Source organism: Ceratotherium simum, chromosome 24, assembly GCF_057802395.1.
Source record: "Ceratotherium simum simum isolate JZ-2026a chromosome 24, ASM5780239v1, whole genome shotgun sequence".
Taxonomy (NCBI): Eukaryota; Metazoa; Chordata; class Mammalia; order Perissodactyla; family Rhinocerotidae; genus Ceratotherium; species Ceratotherium simum.
The window spans coordinates 6697844-6713987 of record NC_141923.1 but is presented as its reverse complement, the minus strand read 5'-3'; the positions used below and the strand labels follow the sequence as shown (position 1 = coordinate 6713987).

Genomic DNA, 16144 nt, shown 5'->3' with positions numbered 1-16144 from the left:
GGGGAGGCATAGGGGAGGGCCCATCCCCTCTGAGCGCCTCAACAAGATCAGACTGCCACTCACGGCTCCCCTGCCTGAGGGTCTCCCAGGCCACACTGGACTGGCCGTGGGCCTGGCGGGGTGGAGAGCCACAGGCCCAGAGGTCTGGGTGCCCGGAGCGCCCCGCGCTCGGCAGGAGGAGGTCATGGCAGAGCAGGCGCACCTGCAGCAGAACTGCCCTCCACTCCACGCAGCCAGAGGATCTCCGGGCCCGTCCCCATTTCCCTACGGTGGTGGTAGGCTAACCCCACCTCCCCCGTAGGCTCACTCCCAGGTGCAGAAGTAGGACAGGGCAGCAGCCGGTCACTCTCATCTGGCGTCCCACACCACAGGAGGTCTCAGAGATATCTGCTACAATAAACAAAACCGCGTCTGTGAGCCTCTGCTTCCCCATCCGTGCAGAGAGCGCTGCGAGCCCAGACCAGCATCCCTTCCATCCCCCCTCAGCCTCCCGGCTCACTCTGCCCACCCCTCACCCGAGGCCCCCTCTGCACACCTGGGGCCTGCACAGGCCTCCTCGGCCTCATTCTCTGATTGGGACCATCCTTCCGGCCTCTTCCAGCTACCAATCAGCAAACCACTGAGGGCCGAGCGGGGATGACGCTGGGAAGACGGGCATCTCAGCTAGACACAGGACTCACCCCTGCACCCAAAGCCAGCCTGCCCCAAAAACAGCAGCTGGCATGCAAGTAAATTAGCACCTTTCAGAGTCAAACGTCGTTGGCCGGGCACTGGCCCATCAGTCCAGCCCATGAACCACCCTCTCCTTGCCCCCGGGCCTCCCTCGGATGCTCCCAAGCCTGTCATTTTCATTAAGGCGCCAATGCATGTATATTTAGCCAGAGAAAAGGGAGCCCACAGACCTATTCAAAAGTCACCAGAGGCCTGGTCTGTAGGAGTAGGGAGGAAGGATCAAGGTTGCAATTCAAAAGAAGAAAATTAGAAGGCTTTCTCATTTTTATTCTGCTCCCGCTGGCAACGGCTGCTGTGCTGGCAGCGCGGGGAGCTGGCACGTGAGGCCTATGGGGGGCAAGCTGGGGAAGCGAAGCCTGGGGTGGGGGGAGTGGCAAATGATCCCTCCTGGCTGCTGCTTTGTGATTCTGGGTCAGATCATTCCCCCACTTGGGCGAGCACCTGGAAGGTGAGGGCCCGAGGGTAGAAACTGGGCCACTGTGGGTCCTGAAAGCCCCAGGGCAGCAGGAATGTCTAAAAACCCCAAAAGGCACTGGTTTGGCTGGATGGGAGAAGGGGCCAGGCTGGGAACTGCCGCCTGGGCGAGGCTGATACCCAGGGAGGACCCAGGCATCTAGAACTTTCCCATCTTCCTCCGGAGTCTCTGAGCCCCTGTGGATCTGGTCCAAATGCCTCATCTCACAGATGGGTAAACTGAGGCCCAGAGAAAACAGGGAGAGATCAAGGCAGAAGGGAAAGGATGTGGAGTGAGCAGTCTAGGAAGCAAAGGTTTGCATGAAAACATCCACCCAACCCTAAAACCCTCACATAAACGCGAACAACTTCAGGAAGGACACACAAGAGGTGTGGCCTCTGAGGACGCAGGCGGGGCGGGGGGGGGGAGCCAGAGCATGCCACCCAAACCCGGACAACAGGCACAAGCTGCGACTGTCAAGTGTCCAAGAGGCCCGGTCAGCCGAGGGAGGAAGACCTGTGGAGTCTGCTGGGCGCCTCCGCGCCCCGCATGGGGCTTCCTGGCCGGGAGCAGGCATTAAGGCCATTTATCTTTATTTTTTAAAGGCTTCAGGGAGGAAGCTCACTAACCCTCTTACTGTGGTTCTTGGGCTTCCCTGGGCCACAGACCACTCTCAACCTCTGAGAAAAGCTGTGGGTCGTGTCCACAGAAAGATCATGAGTGCACAGTCATTGCAGGGCCCAGGGGTTTCCTGACTCCTATCACGGCCCCGGTTAAGGTGTCCACTGAGCATATGCCCACTGATGGGTCAGAGCAGAGAGGAGGGCACAGCTGGCTTTGAAGGCAGCAGGGACCACCCAGGGGCCGGAGGAGGCCCTGAGCTGGCCCAGGGGTCTCCCTCCTGTCACGACCCCCAAAATAAAGCCCCAGGCCAGGAGGTCCCTGTGACCCTGCCTGTGCCCCGTTTTTTCACACGGGAGGAGGGCAGACCCGGTGGGGCAGCTGCTCCCCCTCTGCCTCCCCCCTGCTCAGAGAGTTTGGGTTGCACCAAAAACAAGGGGTCTTTTCATCCCGCATTTCCCACAGCATTTCAGCCCCACACACTTGAGAGCGGATCAGGATCACGTTGCCCACAACCTGCCCGGCACTCAGGAGAACGAGGTCTTAACTCGTGGAAAGCGATTAAGGACTCTGCAGGGGGAGACGCAAGATGAAAGCAGCACCAGCCTGGGGAGGTGGGGACCTTGGGGCAGGAGGGCAGGGAGCACCCGTGGAGCCTCCCGACTACACCCGAGTGCTCCGTCCCACCCCATCAGCAGGAGGGATTCTGAGATGGGCACAGGCCGCAGAGACGGCCACAGGAAACCCCGGCCTCGGCCAGGAAATGCCCCCAGGAGGTGGGGAGCGGCAGAAGGAGCAGGGGGGACCTCCAGGGCACTGACTCAGGGATAACCCCACCCACCACACTCCCACCACCATCAGCACTGTCACTGCATTTCCAGAGCACGGTGGTTTAGAAGGGGCCTTCCTCTGACCCTCCAGCCCCAGGGGCAGGGAAGCCTGAACACCAGCCCCTCTTCCCAGGGAGCCAGCGCCTCACCCAGGCCCTTGCAGGAGGCAGGGATGGGAGTCTCTCCACACCATCCCTCTGTGACCTCCCCAAGGTCGCCATGACCTGCCCAAGACACAGACACACACACACAGCAGTAGCAGCAGCAGGCTCAACGGCCAGGACACAAGGAGGTGCAGGACAGTGAGGCCAAGCCCAGGGCCAGAGCCCCAGGTGTGGTGCGTAATGGCTTCATCAGCCAGGAACCAGCTGGAGTAATGACCCGCAGCTGGACCCAGGCAGCTCATTTAACCCTGAGAGGCAAGGCAGCCTGCCACAGCCCCCACCACCTTGGAGAACCCAAGCGCAGAGGGCAGGAGGGGAGCCATGCTCAAAGCTGGTAACAGCCCAGCCAGGACAGGTCTGTAGCCTCTCTAGGATGCCCCCCTCCCTTGGAGGGGAGGGAAGGGAGGGAGTGCTGGCTGGCCTGCGTCCATTCCCCTGCAGCCCTGCCCCACCCCGCCCCGCCCCACCCCATGGTTTTAAGAGCCATTTTCTTTGTTTTCTGATCCTGCAGGTCTCTTGGCCTCATTTTGAGGATAAGGAGCTGGCAGCCGGGAGCAGGGGGCTGGGCGCAGCAGGGAAGACCTCTGGAGCCCCCTGGAGCCACGTGGCCTCTCCCAGCTTGGGTTCCTGCACATCCATGTGAGCCCACACACACGGCCACCAGCAGAAGTGACATCCACGGCTGCAGAGCAACCACCAAGAGCCTGGCTCAAGGCTCCTCCAGACGCCGAGTGGACGAGGGCTACTGGTCACACATCCTGTGACTGTCCATCTCCAAGGGCTGGCCTAAGCCTCAATGGAAGGCTGGGATTTCAGCGGGTGTGGGAGGTAGGAAAGGGCAGTCCTGCATGCAGAAGCCCTAAGGGCCTGCTGTGTGCCTGGGGCAAGCAGGTCCTGCAGCCAGTGCTGAGGTCCAGGGAGGCTGGCAGGGAGGGAGGGACCCCTGACACCATGCTCCGGTGTCAAAGCTTCCTGTGCAGACAAGTGAGAGTTGCACAGCCCAGCGAGGAATTGTCTAGATTGGTGCTGCCCAACAGAACTCTCTGGAATGATGGAAGTGTTCCTTCGCTGCATTGTCAACAAGGTGCGAAGCACTTGCAAGGGTGCTGGTGTGACTCAGAAACTGAAATTTTCATGTTACTTCATCTTAATTAAACGGAACTGAAGCAGCCACTTGTGGCTAGTGGACAGCTCAGGGCTAGAGCCAGGAAACTTGAAGTGGGGGTGGCCGCCAGCAAGGCGGAGGGCACAGAGTCAACAGGACAGTGGCCAGTAGGACACTGGGAACATGGGCCTCAAGGTCAGGAGCGAGAGGTAGAGAAAGACGGGGGCTTGGCACAGGGCAGGAGGGGGCTGGAGAGGGCGCCAGAGCAGCTATGAGAGAGGCCCTGTTCTAGAAGACAAGCCCAGAGTGGGCATCAAACACTCCGAGAGGTCAGGACAAGAAGAGGCCGGGGAACCAAGCTGGAGCCGCCTTTCCTGGGCTCGGGACTGCCCGCAGGGCCAAGAAGCAATGGGTGGGAAGCAGGTGGGCTCGGCCCCCCGTGCTCCTCAGAGAAATTCAGTGGTAAAGGGAGGAAGACTGGGGGCATGGGCAAGATGACCACAGGGAGAGGATTTTGTTTATCCTCTTTGGACTAGGAAACATGAGCCTGTTTGCAGGGGAAGGAGCCAGGAGAGCCCAAAGGAACAAGAGGAAGAAGACAATGGTGGGGGGAGGTCCCACAGAAGGGGCTGGGGACGGGGAGGGGTCAGAGAGGCCCTGGCCAGCCAGGACAGAAGGCACTGAAAGAGGGAGGAACCTGCTGTTTAATTTTCTGTCCTGGATAAAAGTGGTGGGTGCACATTCCAGAAAATAGTAAAACATGGAAAAAGGAGAAATGGCAGGGCAGGAGCTTCCCATTGTCCCACCAGCTAGAGATGTGAGGCCACCAGGAAATCGAGCCTTCTGAGATCCCTGCACAGGCAGCATGGCCGGAACCCACCACAAAGGGCCACTCCCAGAGCGGGCTCATTAGGGAGAAGAGCCGGTGACAGGCCAGCGCATTCAGGGCCTGCATACAATCGGACCCTTGTGGGGGACGGGGGGCGGGGTGCTCCCAGAGCCTCTGATTGCAAGACAAGAGCGCCCCTCCTTCTTGCCTTACAACCTGGGAGACGACGGAAAGGCAGATTTGGGGAGACAAAGAGATGCTTCCCCTGACAGTGGATGGGCTATTTTTGGAAATGGGTCGACTCTTCTCCATAGCTGCCATCTCGGTGCCACCGGCCCTGCCTCCATCTGTCCCCTTGAATGCATCCTGAAAAGGCCCCCACCCCGTCTGGGGCGTCCCAGCACCCCCCAATGGGGGTGGTGAAGGCCGGTGTCTCCTTGGCGATGCCTGGCAATCTGTTCTAGCTCCCCAGGCAGGAGGTGGGGGAGCATGCCGGGGTGTGTCCAGGGCTGGGGTAGGTGCTTGGGAAATGCACGGCCGCGGAGTTCAAACCCAGCTTTCCGCTGCTGCCTGGCAGCCCCCGCTGGGCACAGTGACGCCTTCTCTCTGGGCATCCACGCGGCAAAGGTCGGCGAGGGGACACCACACACGGGCCTGTTTCTCCCTCACTGCTAACGTGAGCTGACACCAGCCTCCCCGCCTGGGCCGGCCAGGCTCTGTGATGCCCCAGCCTGGGGCAGCGTCCTCGCCTCGGGCTAACCTGCTGACAAGCCATCTGAAGCCTGGGCGGCCCCTGCGGAGTTTCCCACTGTGGCTCTGGCCACCCAGCAGGACCCCAGGGAGCTTCTACAACCACCAACGCCACCCTGGGGGTGGGTCCAGTCATGGCGTTTTTAAAGTTCCCCGAGTAATATCTAACATGCGGCCACGGTTAGGAACCTCGGGTAAAACCAAGTGTGTATTTTTTAGTAATTGTTAAATGGAAACAGGGAAGTGGGGTGTGCAAGTTACCACTCGGGGGGAGGTCTGATTTTTTTAGAACTAGCTGAAGGCCATTTGGTGCCAAATGGAGCAAATGAAAAAAGAAAGGCAGGTGGCCAAAGTGGCTTGACCGCTGTCGGGTTTAAAACAAGAGGGACAGTCCCTCATCCAGCGCCTCCCAGCTACCCATTCCTCGCCAGCATTTACCGAGCACCTGCTACGGGCCGGGAGGACAGGACCCTGCCCTGAAGAAGGCTATGGGCTGGGGGAGAGACAGGACGGCAGGCGGAGGAACCTCAAGTCCAGAACAGGCAGCCCTGTCCTGGGCAAACTCCGCCCTGGGAACCGGAGCTCAGCGCTCTCCCTAGCACCAAACCTGTTACCCAGTCCTGTGAGAGGCGATCAGGTAACAGAGGCAGGTAATTCCATCGGGGCTCTCGGTGTGGCCCTTCACAAGGACAGGCTGGCCACACAGGGGACTCAGCCTCAGCCAGCGCTGGGCAGAGCAGTACCTGTGCGCCACAGGCAGCCACCCCACCTCCGCCACCCCAGGTACTCAATCCTGAGACCTGCCCCAAGCTGAGGACCAACCACCAAGAAAGAAACTAAACCTGGGATGGAGGGTGTGGGGGGAGAATCCCCAGGAATACAAAACAGAGTTGGCTGGCGGGACCACAAATGTGACCGATGAAAGGTAGGATGGGCAGGGCAGGTGGCCCTTTCATTGTGGCTCTGTCTCTCATAGGAACTGTGGGTCAAGGGGCCAGAGGATGCTACTAGGGTCGCTGGGACCCTCGGCACAGCCCATCCAAGCCACCCATTTTACAGATGGGAAGGTGAGGTCCCAGTTAAAGGAAGGGACTTGCACACAGGTCACCAGTGGGCTGAAGCCACTGGTTCTGTGCTGTCCAATCCACAGAACAGCACTGGGTGACATACCGTACCCCCAAAACCCCCAGATGTGGGGAACACGTCAGCTGACAGGGCCACTCTCAAGCCCAGCAGATAATCCACCCGTGTATTTATCAAGTAGGAAATAGGGAGAAAGAGAGGGGATGTTGCTATGCAAAGGATCGAGTTTCTGAGTGGACCCCTAACAAATAACTCTGGATCCCCTTGGAAAAGCCCATCAGAAAAGGCCACAGCTGGAACTGCCCCCAGCCTGAGGAAAAGCCCAACCCAGGGACTTCGGGGGAGACGCAGGTGCAGTGGGAGTACACAGACCCTACCTGCCCCAGCCCCACCCACTATCCAACCCCTCATCCTGCATCCCCCAGCCCCCATCACCCCACTGAGCCAGATGTGCCTGTGCTCCAGCTGTTCCTTCTGCCACGCCTGGCCTTCCCCACACTGCTCTCTTCTGCTGGTAGTAACCTGCTCCACCTTCGAGGTCCATCTCAGCTCCCAACTGCAGCCACCCACCCACTGAGCTCCCAGCACAATGAAGAAGTTGACGGCAAAACCAGGGCACTCCTGAGAGTGAAAAGGTCATGATGAACAGTCACACCAGGATGAGACAGCCACCCGGGCATGAACAGGTGGGCGCAGGCTCCAGGGTCACATGGACGAGAGCTCCTGGCCCTGCCCCCACATGACCTGGAGGACTTGCCTCACGGCCCTGAGCCTCTTCCTCAGCAGAAGCCGGGATCCCAATGGCGGCCAGGGCCCAGCGACCGTGGTGGGAAGCCGATGATATAAACATGGTAACTCTCAGCAGGGAGCAGGCATGTTTCATTCCACCCAGAAGACATTGGTGGAACCCACCCCTCTGTGCCAAGGCTGGGAATCAAGTGGACAAGGGACCTGGCCTTGCAAGCTCAGAGAGGGCCCAGGCGGGCGGTCAGGGAGGGCTCCAGCACCCACGTGGCCAAGCCTGGGGCAGGTCCCCTTCCCTGCCTAGTCTCCCGTGAGTGCCCTTAGGGCTCCATGCAGTTTGCTCTGGGATTTCCGGCTTTCCCAGGCACGGCATTTCCTCCATTCTAAGATACCATCAGCCACAGATGCCCACATACTTAACAACAGCTTTTCCAGAGTGACAGAGGGGAAGACCCTACAGCAAGCGCACACACTGATTCTAAGACACACCCTACACTGCAACAGAGAAGGGAAGACGCCCATCTTCAAATTCAGGAAATAACACACGCCAACCGGTGAAAGCCTCTGGCTGATGGGGAAGCAGGAACGGGGAAAGGGAAGCAGACCCACATCTATTTCCCAGGGCCACCAGCCTCAGCTTTAGTTAACGCCCCACACCTCCATTTAAACATCATATGCAGGGTGAGCCCAAGAACATTTACAGGTGAATCAATAAAACTCCTGATCTTTCTGCCCTGCTCCCCAGAGAGCTGGAGATCGGCAGTGACTTGTTCAAGAGCAGGCATGCATCACTGGGGGACCTAGCTCCAGACCTGCCCCAGAACCCTCTACCCACCTGCCCCTGCTGGCCTGCGGGGACAGGGGAATGTGACAGTGACCTTTGCTAGGAGGGGGACCATTCCTGACTTTCCATGACAAAAGGAGCATCATGTTCCTTTAGCAGACACGTTTGTTTCTCTGTCGCCAAACCTTTGGGGAGGCCACTGGGGTTCCCTTGTCATTCTGCTCCAGGGTGATGGAAGTGCCTCCTTCCCAGCTCTGAAATCCCATCACGGTCCCTGCATGGATCCTGGGCACAGATACCCAGAACCCAGGTTGCAGGTGTGGGCAGAGCAGCCATGGGCCGTGACTGTTCTGTGAGCGGGTACACAGTGAGGCTGCAGACAAAGAGAGCACAACGTCCACAGGTGCTGCTCTACCTGAGCCCCCCAGCAGCTCAGGACTGACTGACCCCCAAGGTCAAAGGTCACAAGGAGGCAGACAGGTTGGGGGCAGGGCTTTGGAGCAGACCTGCCTGGTCTGAGAACCTGCAGAGGTTCTCTCCCCTGGCCACTGTCACTACCACGGCCACCTCAGAGGCCCCAAGCTTCCTTCCCTGCTGCCCCCAGCCCAGCCGACACCACGATGGACCCCAGATTAATGCTCCTGAACCGCCACTCCCCGAGCCAGGTGACATGAATCACTGTGTGCATAGCACTCGGGACTTGGATAGAGTAACTGCTCAATAAACACCAGCTGATGTAGCCCTCCCTGCTTGAAGGGCAAATTCCCCCAACAACCCAGCCCTGCCCTCCCGCCTCCCAACTATTCTCTACTTGCACAACCAGATTCCCAGAGCTGTCCAGGTAACCCATCGCAGTGGGCTCAGGAATGCCCTTTACCAGGTGCCCAGGCCAGTGCTTGCATACCTTCCCTAACGGGGAGCTCCCCACCTCAAGATGCAACCTAGTCCAACTAGACCACTCTTGTCTTGTCTGTGGGCGCTGAGGTCTGAACTACTGGAACTTTGGGGCTCTGCCTCCGGGGGCTGCACACAGCGCTAACACTTGAGGCCGACAGCCCTCCCCACCTGGCAGCAGCTCCCCGGCCCCATGGCTTTTCTTCTCCTGGCTCAACATTCCAGGTCTTTCTGTTCACGTGAGGAGGCTTCCAGTCTCTGTGCCTCCCCAGCTCCCCACACACGTTGTGAGAACACCTCATAGGCTCCGGGCTCTCAGCACCCATGGTCCAGTCCCACTTATAGACCTTACTCTGCTTGTTCCCGCTGCAATGCCATTTCCCTTCCCTTCAACTAGACGAGGATTCATGTGGCTCTGACCCACGGAGGCGCAAGGGGCTCCCCTCATAAGCATGTGTCGGGGAAACCCCATCCCCACCCCAAAGAGGCAAATCTGCAGGGGTCCAAGTGACAGTGGAGGGTCACTGAATCCATCCTATAGGGCCCAGCTCTAGAACCAGGGTGTGATTATCCTCAGGACACAGAAGAGGAAACTGAGGTGCAGAGGTTCTGAGCTGCCACGCTCACAAGCAGGTGGGGAGGCCAGGATTCACCCAGGTCCCTCTGACCTGGAGCTAGCAGGAGACACTGCCCCAGGCACACCCAGCGCTGAGAGTTCCAGCCCAGAGGAGGGGGATTAGCATGTTGGGAGATAGCTACGCTGTGCAGTTCACAACCCAAAGGCTGGTAACGGCTTCCCACTTTGCAGAGGAAGAAACAGAGGCCCACAGAGGTTCCAGAACTCGCCTAAGGTCCCAGGATTCCAATTTCCTGTGCTGATGACATTGACAGGCACGGTGCAGAAAGTCCCCATGGGTGGAAAACACAGATTATGAGCAACAGAGGATTTCCTTGCTAATCGTGCTGCGCCAAGGACGATATTAAACCAAGTTTGTGTCCTAGGAGCTCCAAGGCCAGGCCAAGGGTGAGGGGTCTGCTGGGGCCACCACAGCAGAGGGACGCCAGCCTGGCACAGAGAACAGAGGGAATGAAAACACAAGAGGAAGTGAGGAACGACTCCCGGTGCATGGAGACCTTTGACGCTCCCCCCCCCCCATCCCCATTTGATGGGTCTCTGGATCTCTGTGTGCCGTGTTGCTTCATGCAAGGAAACAGGAGAGCAGAACCAAGGCTCAGGTCTGGCTTCCCGAAAAGAGGTGCCACACCTTTGCCACATAGGTCCCGCCCCTGGAGGCCTCCCCACCCTCCCTGTGTCCACCTACAGGTCACCAGGGCCCCGCCAAGGACCAAGCTCTGGGGAGGCCGCCCACTGTTGGTGGAGCCTCCTGTAGGAGTCCCTCCCAGTCCAACACAGCCAGACTGTCCCAGCCCAGAGGGGCAGCAGGCACAGGGCAGCAGGCCCAGACTCTGACACAGGAGACCCAAGACTGATCCCAGGCCCCCCACTGAGTGCCACAGGACCCGCAGCAAGTCAGCACACCTCTCCAAGCCTCAGTTTCCCCATCTACAATATGAGACCAATGTGGGAGCTCTGAACAGAATGGAGTTGGGACTGGGAAGTTCTTTGTGGTAAACTGTGAAGTGCTGGGCACACCCTGGCCCTCCCCTGGGTCACCTGCCTGTGAGCTCCTCAGAGCCAGCCCTCGTTTTGTGCGTGACCCTGGGGCCCAGCACCTCAGTGCCCATGATGGATGGTCCAGGCCAGGCTGGGGAGGGAGCGGGGAAGGCTTATCTAACCCACCCCATTGTCTTCCCCGACCTTTGCTCCCTGGGCCTGGCTGGGTTTAGGAAAAGCCGCCTTAGCCGGTCCTGCCCAGGAGGCGCTGAGCTGGGAGGCCCCTCATAAAAGACCTATTCAGGGAACGCTCTGTCTTTTTTTAAAGGCCCAGACCACCCTCGCTCTATCCTCCCTGTAAACCAACAAAAATACAAGCAAGAGAACAAACTCATCTTATTTTGAGAAGCTCAAATTCTTAATCCAAACTTCTAAAAGTAAACAATGCCCCTACACAGGCTTGCTGGAGGCCCCGGTGTCCCTAGGTTAGCTGAAGGGGAGTGAACCAAGGTGCTGGTGGGAGGGGACATGCAGGGAGAGAGCTGGATGAAGGTGAGGCACCCAGGATGGGGGACAGATGGGGAGAAATTGTTGAAAATGCTTTTGTTTGAAAACTGCATCAGTTCACGGAGGCAAACCTGATTTTCTGGTGTTTGGGGTTCACTTGCCTCAGTTTGCCTCGCTGGATTAGAGCAAAGAGCACCCTAGTCCAGACTTCAGTCAGCCCAGCCCAGACCTCCATCAAAAACAGCGGGGAGAAAGGCCTATTTGCATATGCATTCACAGGCCCGCCAGGCCCAGCCCCAGCCCGGGACTGTCTTGAATACAGATGGGCCACCTCCCACCACAGCCATTTGGGGCCTTCCAGGGCACCCAGCAGGGCTACAGGTACTTCGTGGCTCCCAAGAGGACCACAGGGCCACTATTCCCCCACTCCTCGGCAGGTGCAGCCAGACACAGGCTTGGTCACAAACATTCAGGCGAGCTGTCTGTCTAAACAGCAGACAGAGTTGTGCAGAGAACACAGAAGTCTGTTTGGCAAGCCCCCAAAGGGGTCTCTATCATTTTTCAAGAGGAGTCTTGGAAGAAATACGAATGACAACGATTCTGACAACTGTTGAGACCTACTGCGTGCAGCTCCTGGCATCCCAGGACCTCACATGGACAAAGGGGGCACTATGGTTTTGCCCCACTTTACAGAAGAAGAGCAGAGAGGCTCAGCAAAGTTAAGTAACTTGCCAAGACAAGAAGAGTGGAGATTTGAAGGCAAGACAGACTGACCTCACCGGCTAATGGGGTTATCAGCCATCTGCTTAGTGGTCACCGATAAGGAAGTGACACTTCCCAGGATGGGAGAACGAGGGCAAACCTGGGTCAGGAACCAAGAATAGGGAGTTACCAGTTTCTGCTGATTAACAGTATCAGCCAAAATGACAACAGGCCAGAGATGCAAGCCAGCCCAGGGTATGAGCAGTAGGTGACCCAGGCAGCCCCACCCAGGCCACTGGAACTGAGACACTTCCAATCTCAGTTGTCTTCCCAGGCAACACTCAGAACTTCTCTGAGCCTCCACCTGCTTGTCTGTAAAATGGGGATAATACTATCTCCCAGGGTTCCTGTGAGGATGAGTTGAGATGAAATCCGTAAGGCACCAGCCGCTATCCCACTCCACTTTCTCCACCATCCGACTGAAGCTCATTATCTTTCTCATCTCCAGCTCACTCTTCACTCAACTTAAACTACAGGTCTGAGTACAGAAAAGTAGTTTCTAAGAGAAGGGCCTCTCCTTGTTTCTAGGTATCGTATTCATATTGTTGGAAGAACATCTCAAGGCCACGCACGACTTTAAGGGACAAACCTAAACAATAACAACCCCATCTGTAACTGAAATTTGTGATGATGACGCTGAATTTTTATTTCGCCCCAAAGCAAAGCTTTGCCACCACAAAATCTACAGCAGTCCTGTTCCAAGTGTGCGTGGGACTTGGAGGGGCATGGATTCTGTAAGAAACCCTACACCTCAACCCTCCCGCCCCGCAGTGGGGTGGAAACCCTCAGGTGGAGCCCAGTCCCCCAGTCCTGCACCACTCACTGCTGCAGATGAAACACTGGGCCAGACAGGGGCCACGTCTCCCGGTCCAAAACACGACAGAACTTCCTGCAGATTACGCTATGACACTCAAGCACTTCAGTGCCCTGCAGAGAATCACTCTGGCCAAGTGTCACTATGACACAGCTGAAAACCAGAACCCTTTCCTTTCCCAGGCCCAGGACTGCAGCAATCCCCTCCTCTGTGTTGTACTTGGGGAAACTGGGGCCCAGAAATCTGGCCCTCCCAAAGCCCCCAAGGAGGCAAGGCTGGAGAGGCTGGGACTGGGACCTCACTCCCCAGACCCTGAAACCCCAACAAATTAAACCACCTAACTTTTGAGCTACCCAGACTGGCCTTAAGGAGCCTGTGGTGGGAGGTGGGGTGGATACAGAGTAACAAAGAGAAACCAGAGTTGCAGCGGTAGATTGCTAATCAGTAACAAAATACCCCTCTCAGCCCAGTCCTGGCCTGAACTCACAAGCTGGGAGGGTATTAGGAAAAACTGTGCTGGCCTAGCATCCCACCTCCACCGGCCCAGTGCCCACCGCAGCCCCCACTCCAGGGCACCTGCAGAGGCCACTTGGCCACCAAACCAAAGACCCAGCGTCTCTCCCCTGCTCAGGCTGTCACCTGGGGAAGCACAGTCATTTAAGGCCTAGATACATTTTCTCTGAACGAGGAAAGGCTTTAAAAGAGCCAGAAAGGGCTGTTTAATCTCCACCTCCAGCAGCAATTGCCACCAGAACTGGGAGCCAAGCCACCAAAAATGTGGAAGAACAGGGAGGCAGGAGAGGAGCGGGGCAGTGGGGAGGAGAGGGACTGACTGAGGGCTGGGCAAGATAGCCGGCTGCTCTGCTCCACAGACCAAGCTGGGGGCCCTCTGCACTGGGCCCAACAGTTTCAGGCATGGAAGACAGTACCTGGGCTTTCCTAAGGTCAAAGGTCCTCCCAGTGACCACCGTGGCACTTCCTATAAGGTGACCAACAGTTTACAAATCCCTTCAGGGGCTTTATCTCCACCTCAAATCCCCAAGGCAGGAACCATCATTTCCATTCTACAGATAAGCAAACTGAGGCAGGCAGAGAAGAAAAGCCAAGATCCATTCCAAGCACATATCCCCCTGGAAAGTCCCCAAGCCTCGGTTGAGAAAGTTCCCTCCACCCTGAGCAGTGCAGGACTCATAGCAAACCAGGAAGCCTCTTAGCCCTGGTCCTCTGACCCAGCTGCCTCCCCTTCTCAACCCGGCTGCCTGTGCTCCTTCCCATCACTGCAGACAGGGCCGGGGAAGCCCAGGTGGCATTCCAGCCACGGCACACACTGGCCGCTGCTCAGATTTGGGGGCCGCCTGTTGCTCCAAATTACAGGGAAATTCTTGCGCTCAGAGGACCTTTCAAGTTTTTCCATGAAGAACTTCCCGCTCCCAGACAAGGATCTCCAAGGCTGGAATGAAGTGCCCCCAGCCAGCCCTGCGGTGCTGGACACTGATAATGACAACTCCGCAGAAGAGAAACTTTTCTGGGGTCTGGCAGGTCCCAGGCGGGCTGCAGATTAGGAGCTGGGCAGGGACACCTCCACCACTTGACCAGAAAAACACCACCCAAAGCCCCACTGTGGGTGGCCGCGGCATCTCCCTGCCCAGGGTTCCGATGCCAGCTGGAGAAGGGGTCTGGAGTGGCGGCCGCCCCCGGAGGAAGAGGCTGTGGCCCCGAGCCCCGCGCGGCCCGGCCCGTGCTGTCCTTACCGTGCAGGCCGTTGGGGATGCTTCGGTGGTGCGGCGGTGCCGACAGGTCGTCCAGGGACCTGCGCGTGGCTACAGCCTTGCCGTCGGGGGCCTTGTGCGGCCCGGGGGGCAGCAGCGGGGGCGGGACGTGGTGGTGGTGGTCCGGGCTGCCGCCGCTGCCCGCGCTCGACGTGCTGCTGCCGTCGCCCACGTCGCGGGTCCCCGCGCCCGCCGCGCCGCCCGCCAGCGGCCCGCTCAGGCTGGCCTGGCTGTCGATGGAGCTGCGGGAGCCCGCGCCGCCGCCGCCCCCCGCGCCGCCCGCGCCCCCCGCCAGCGCCGCGCGCTCCTCGTCCAGCAGCAGCACCAGCTCCTTGAGCTCTAGGTTCTCGCGCAGCAGGGCCTCCTGGCGCGCCTCGAGTTCGCGCAGCTTCTGCTGCGAGCGGGCCACCTCGTGCCACACGGCGCCGGCCGCGTGGCGCCCGAAGCGCTGCCACTCGCGCGCGAGCTTGCGCCCCTTCTGCCGGTCGTCGTCGAGGAAGCAGCAGAGCTCCCGCAGCTCCTGGTTGTCGTCCTGCAGGCGCTGGTTCACGTCCTTGAGGCCGCGGATCTCCAGCAGGTGCTGCTGCAGCCGCCGGTTCACGTCGCGCATCAGGCCGCCGTGCTCCAGCATGAGGCCCACCTTCTCGCCCTCGGCGCGCCGCAGCCGCCGCGCCAGCTCCTCCTTGCTCCAGCGCAGCAGCTCCTCGTCCGGCACCTGGCTCAGCTCCTCCGACGCCGCCGTCGCCGCCGGGGGTTTAGCCATGGCGGGGCCGTCACCGCGGCATCGCCCGCGCCCTCGCCCGGCCGGCGCTCCCCGCGCCGGTGCTGCGCTGGGCCGGTCCGCGCGCGGGCGGGGGGCGGCCGGGGGCGCGTGCAGCCCGCCCTGCACTGCCTCGCGCGCCCACACGCAGCGCCCGCCCGGGCGGCCCGGGAACCCGCGCGTCTTGGGGCTCGGCGAGCGGGGACCGCAGCTGCGTCGGCGGCCGCCGTGCCGGGTGCTCTCCCGGCTGAAGCGAAGCAGGCGGAGGCCCGCCCCCCGCCCAGCTCCCGGAGCCCCGGCCGCCCCGCCCACTCCGGGCGGGGAGGGGCGGGGCGCCGCGGCCCGGGCCCGCCTCCGGGGGAGCGAGCGGGTGTAGAGGCGCCACAAGCCCCCGACGTCCCCCGGCTCCGTGCGCCCGCCCGCTCGGCGCCCTGCCAGAGGCGCGTTCGAGCCGCGGTCCCGCCCTCCTGCCCGTCCGATTGGGCCTCTCCGGGGGTGTGTGGGAGGGGCGGGGCGCGCGCAGGGGACGCCGCCGAGATGGTACAGTCCACCCCTGGGCTTCCAACCCCCCTCCCGGCGGTTCAAGTTTCTGCGCCCGGAGGACGCGGCCTTGGCCAATCCCAGGGCTACAGGGAGCTTTTAAAATGCAGGTACGGCTTCGGGGAGGGGGAAGGTGGGAAAGGTGGGGCAGGGCTTCCCTTAAAGGAGACGCGCGGAAATGGGCGCCGAGCCCCTTCCCCGGCCCGCGCACCCCGCCCGCCCTGCCCCGCCCCAGATAGACAAATACTGTACCCACGGTCCGGAGGACAGCTCCCCTTCTCCCTCCCGGGGGCACCAGAGTCCAGCATAGTCTGAGATACGAGGAACAATAGGACTCTGACACAGGGGTCGCTCTCCCCGGCGGCAGGGCAGCTCTTTGTCCCCTTC

The 16144-nt window shown here is 59.8% G+C and overlaps 1 protein-coding gene across 1 annotated transcript in view; it reads right to left on the bottom strand.

Annotated features, from left to right (window-relative positions):
* The window catches only part of CCDC85C (coiled-coil domain containing 85C), an 81316-nt gene extending 65842 nt beyond the window's left edge, over positions 1-15474 (bottom strand). The window contains exon 1 of the mRNA XM_087447962.1: positions 14440-15474. Coding sequence (XP_087304088.1) covers positions 14440-15220 — 781 coding nt within the window. The 5' untranslated portion in view covers positions 15221-15474. The remainder of the gene's footprint in view (positions 1-14439) is intronic.
* Positions 15475-16144: the final 670 nt, after the last annotated feature.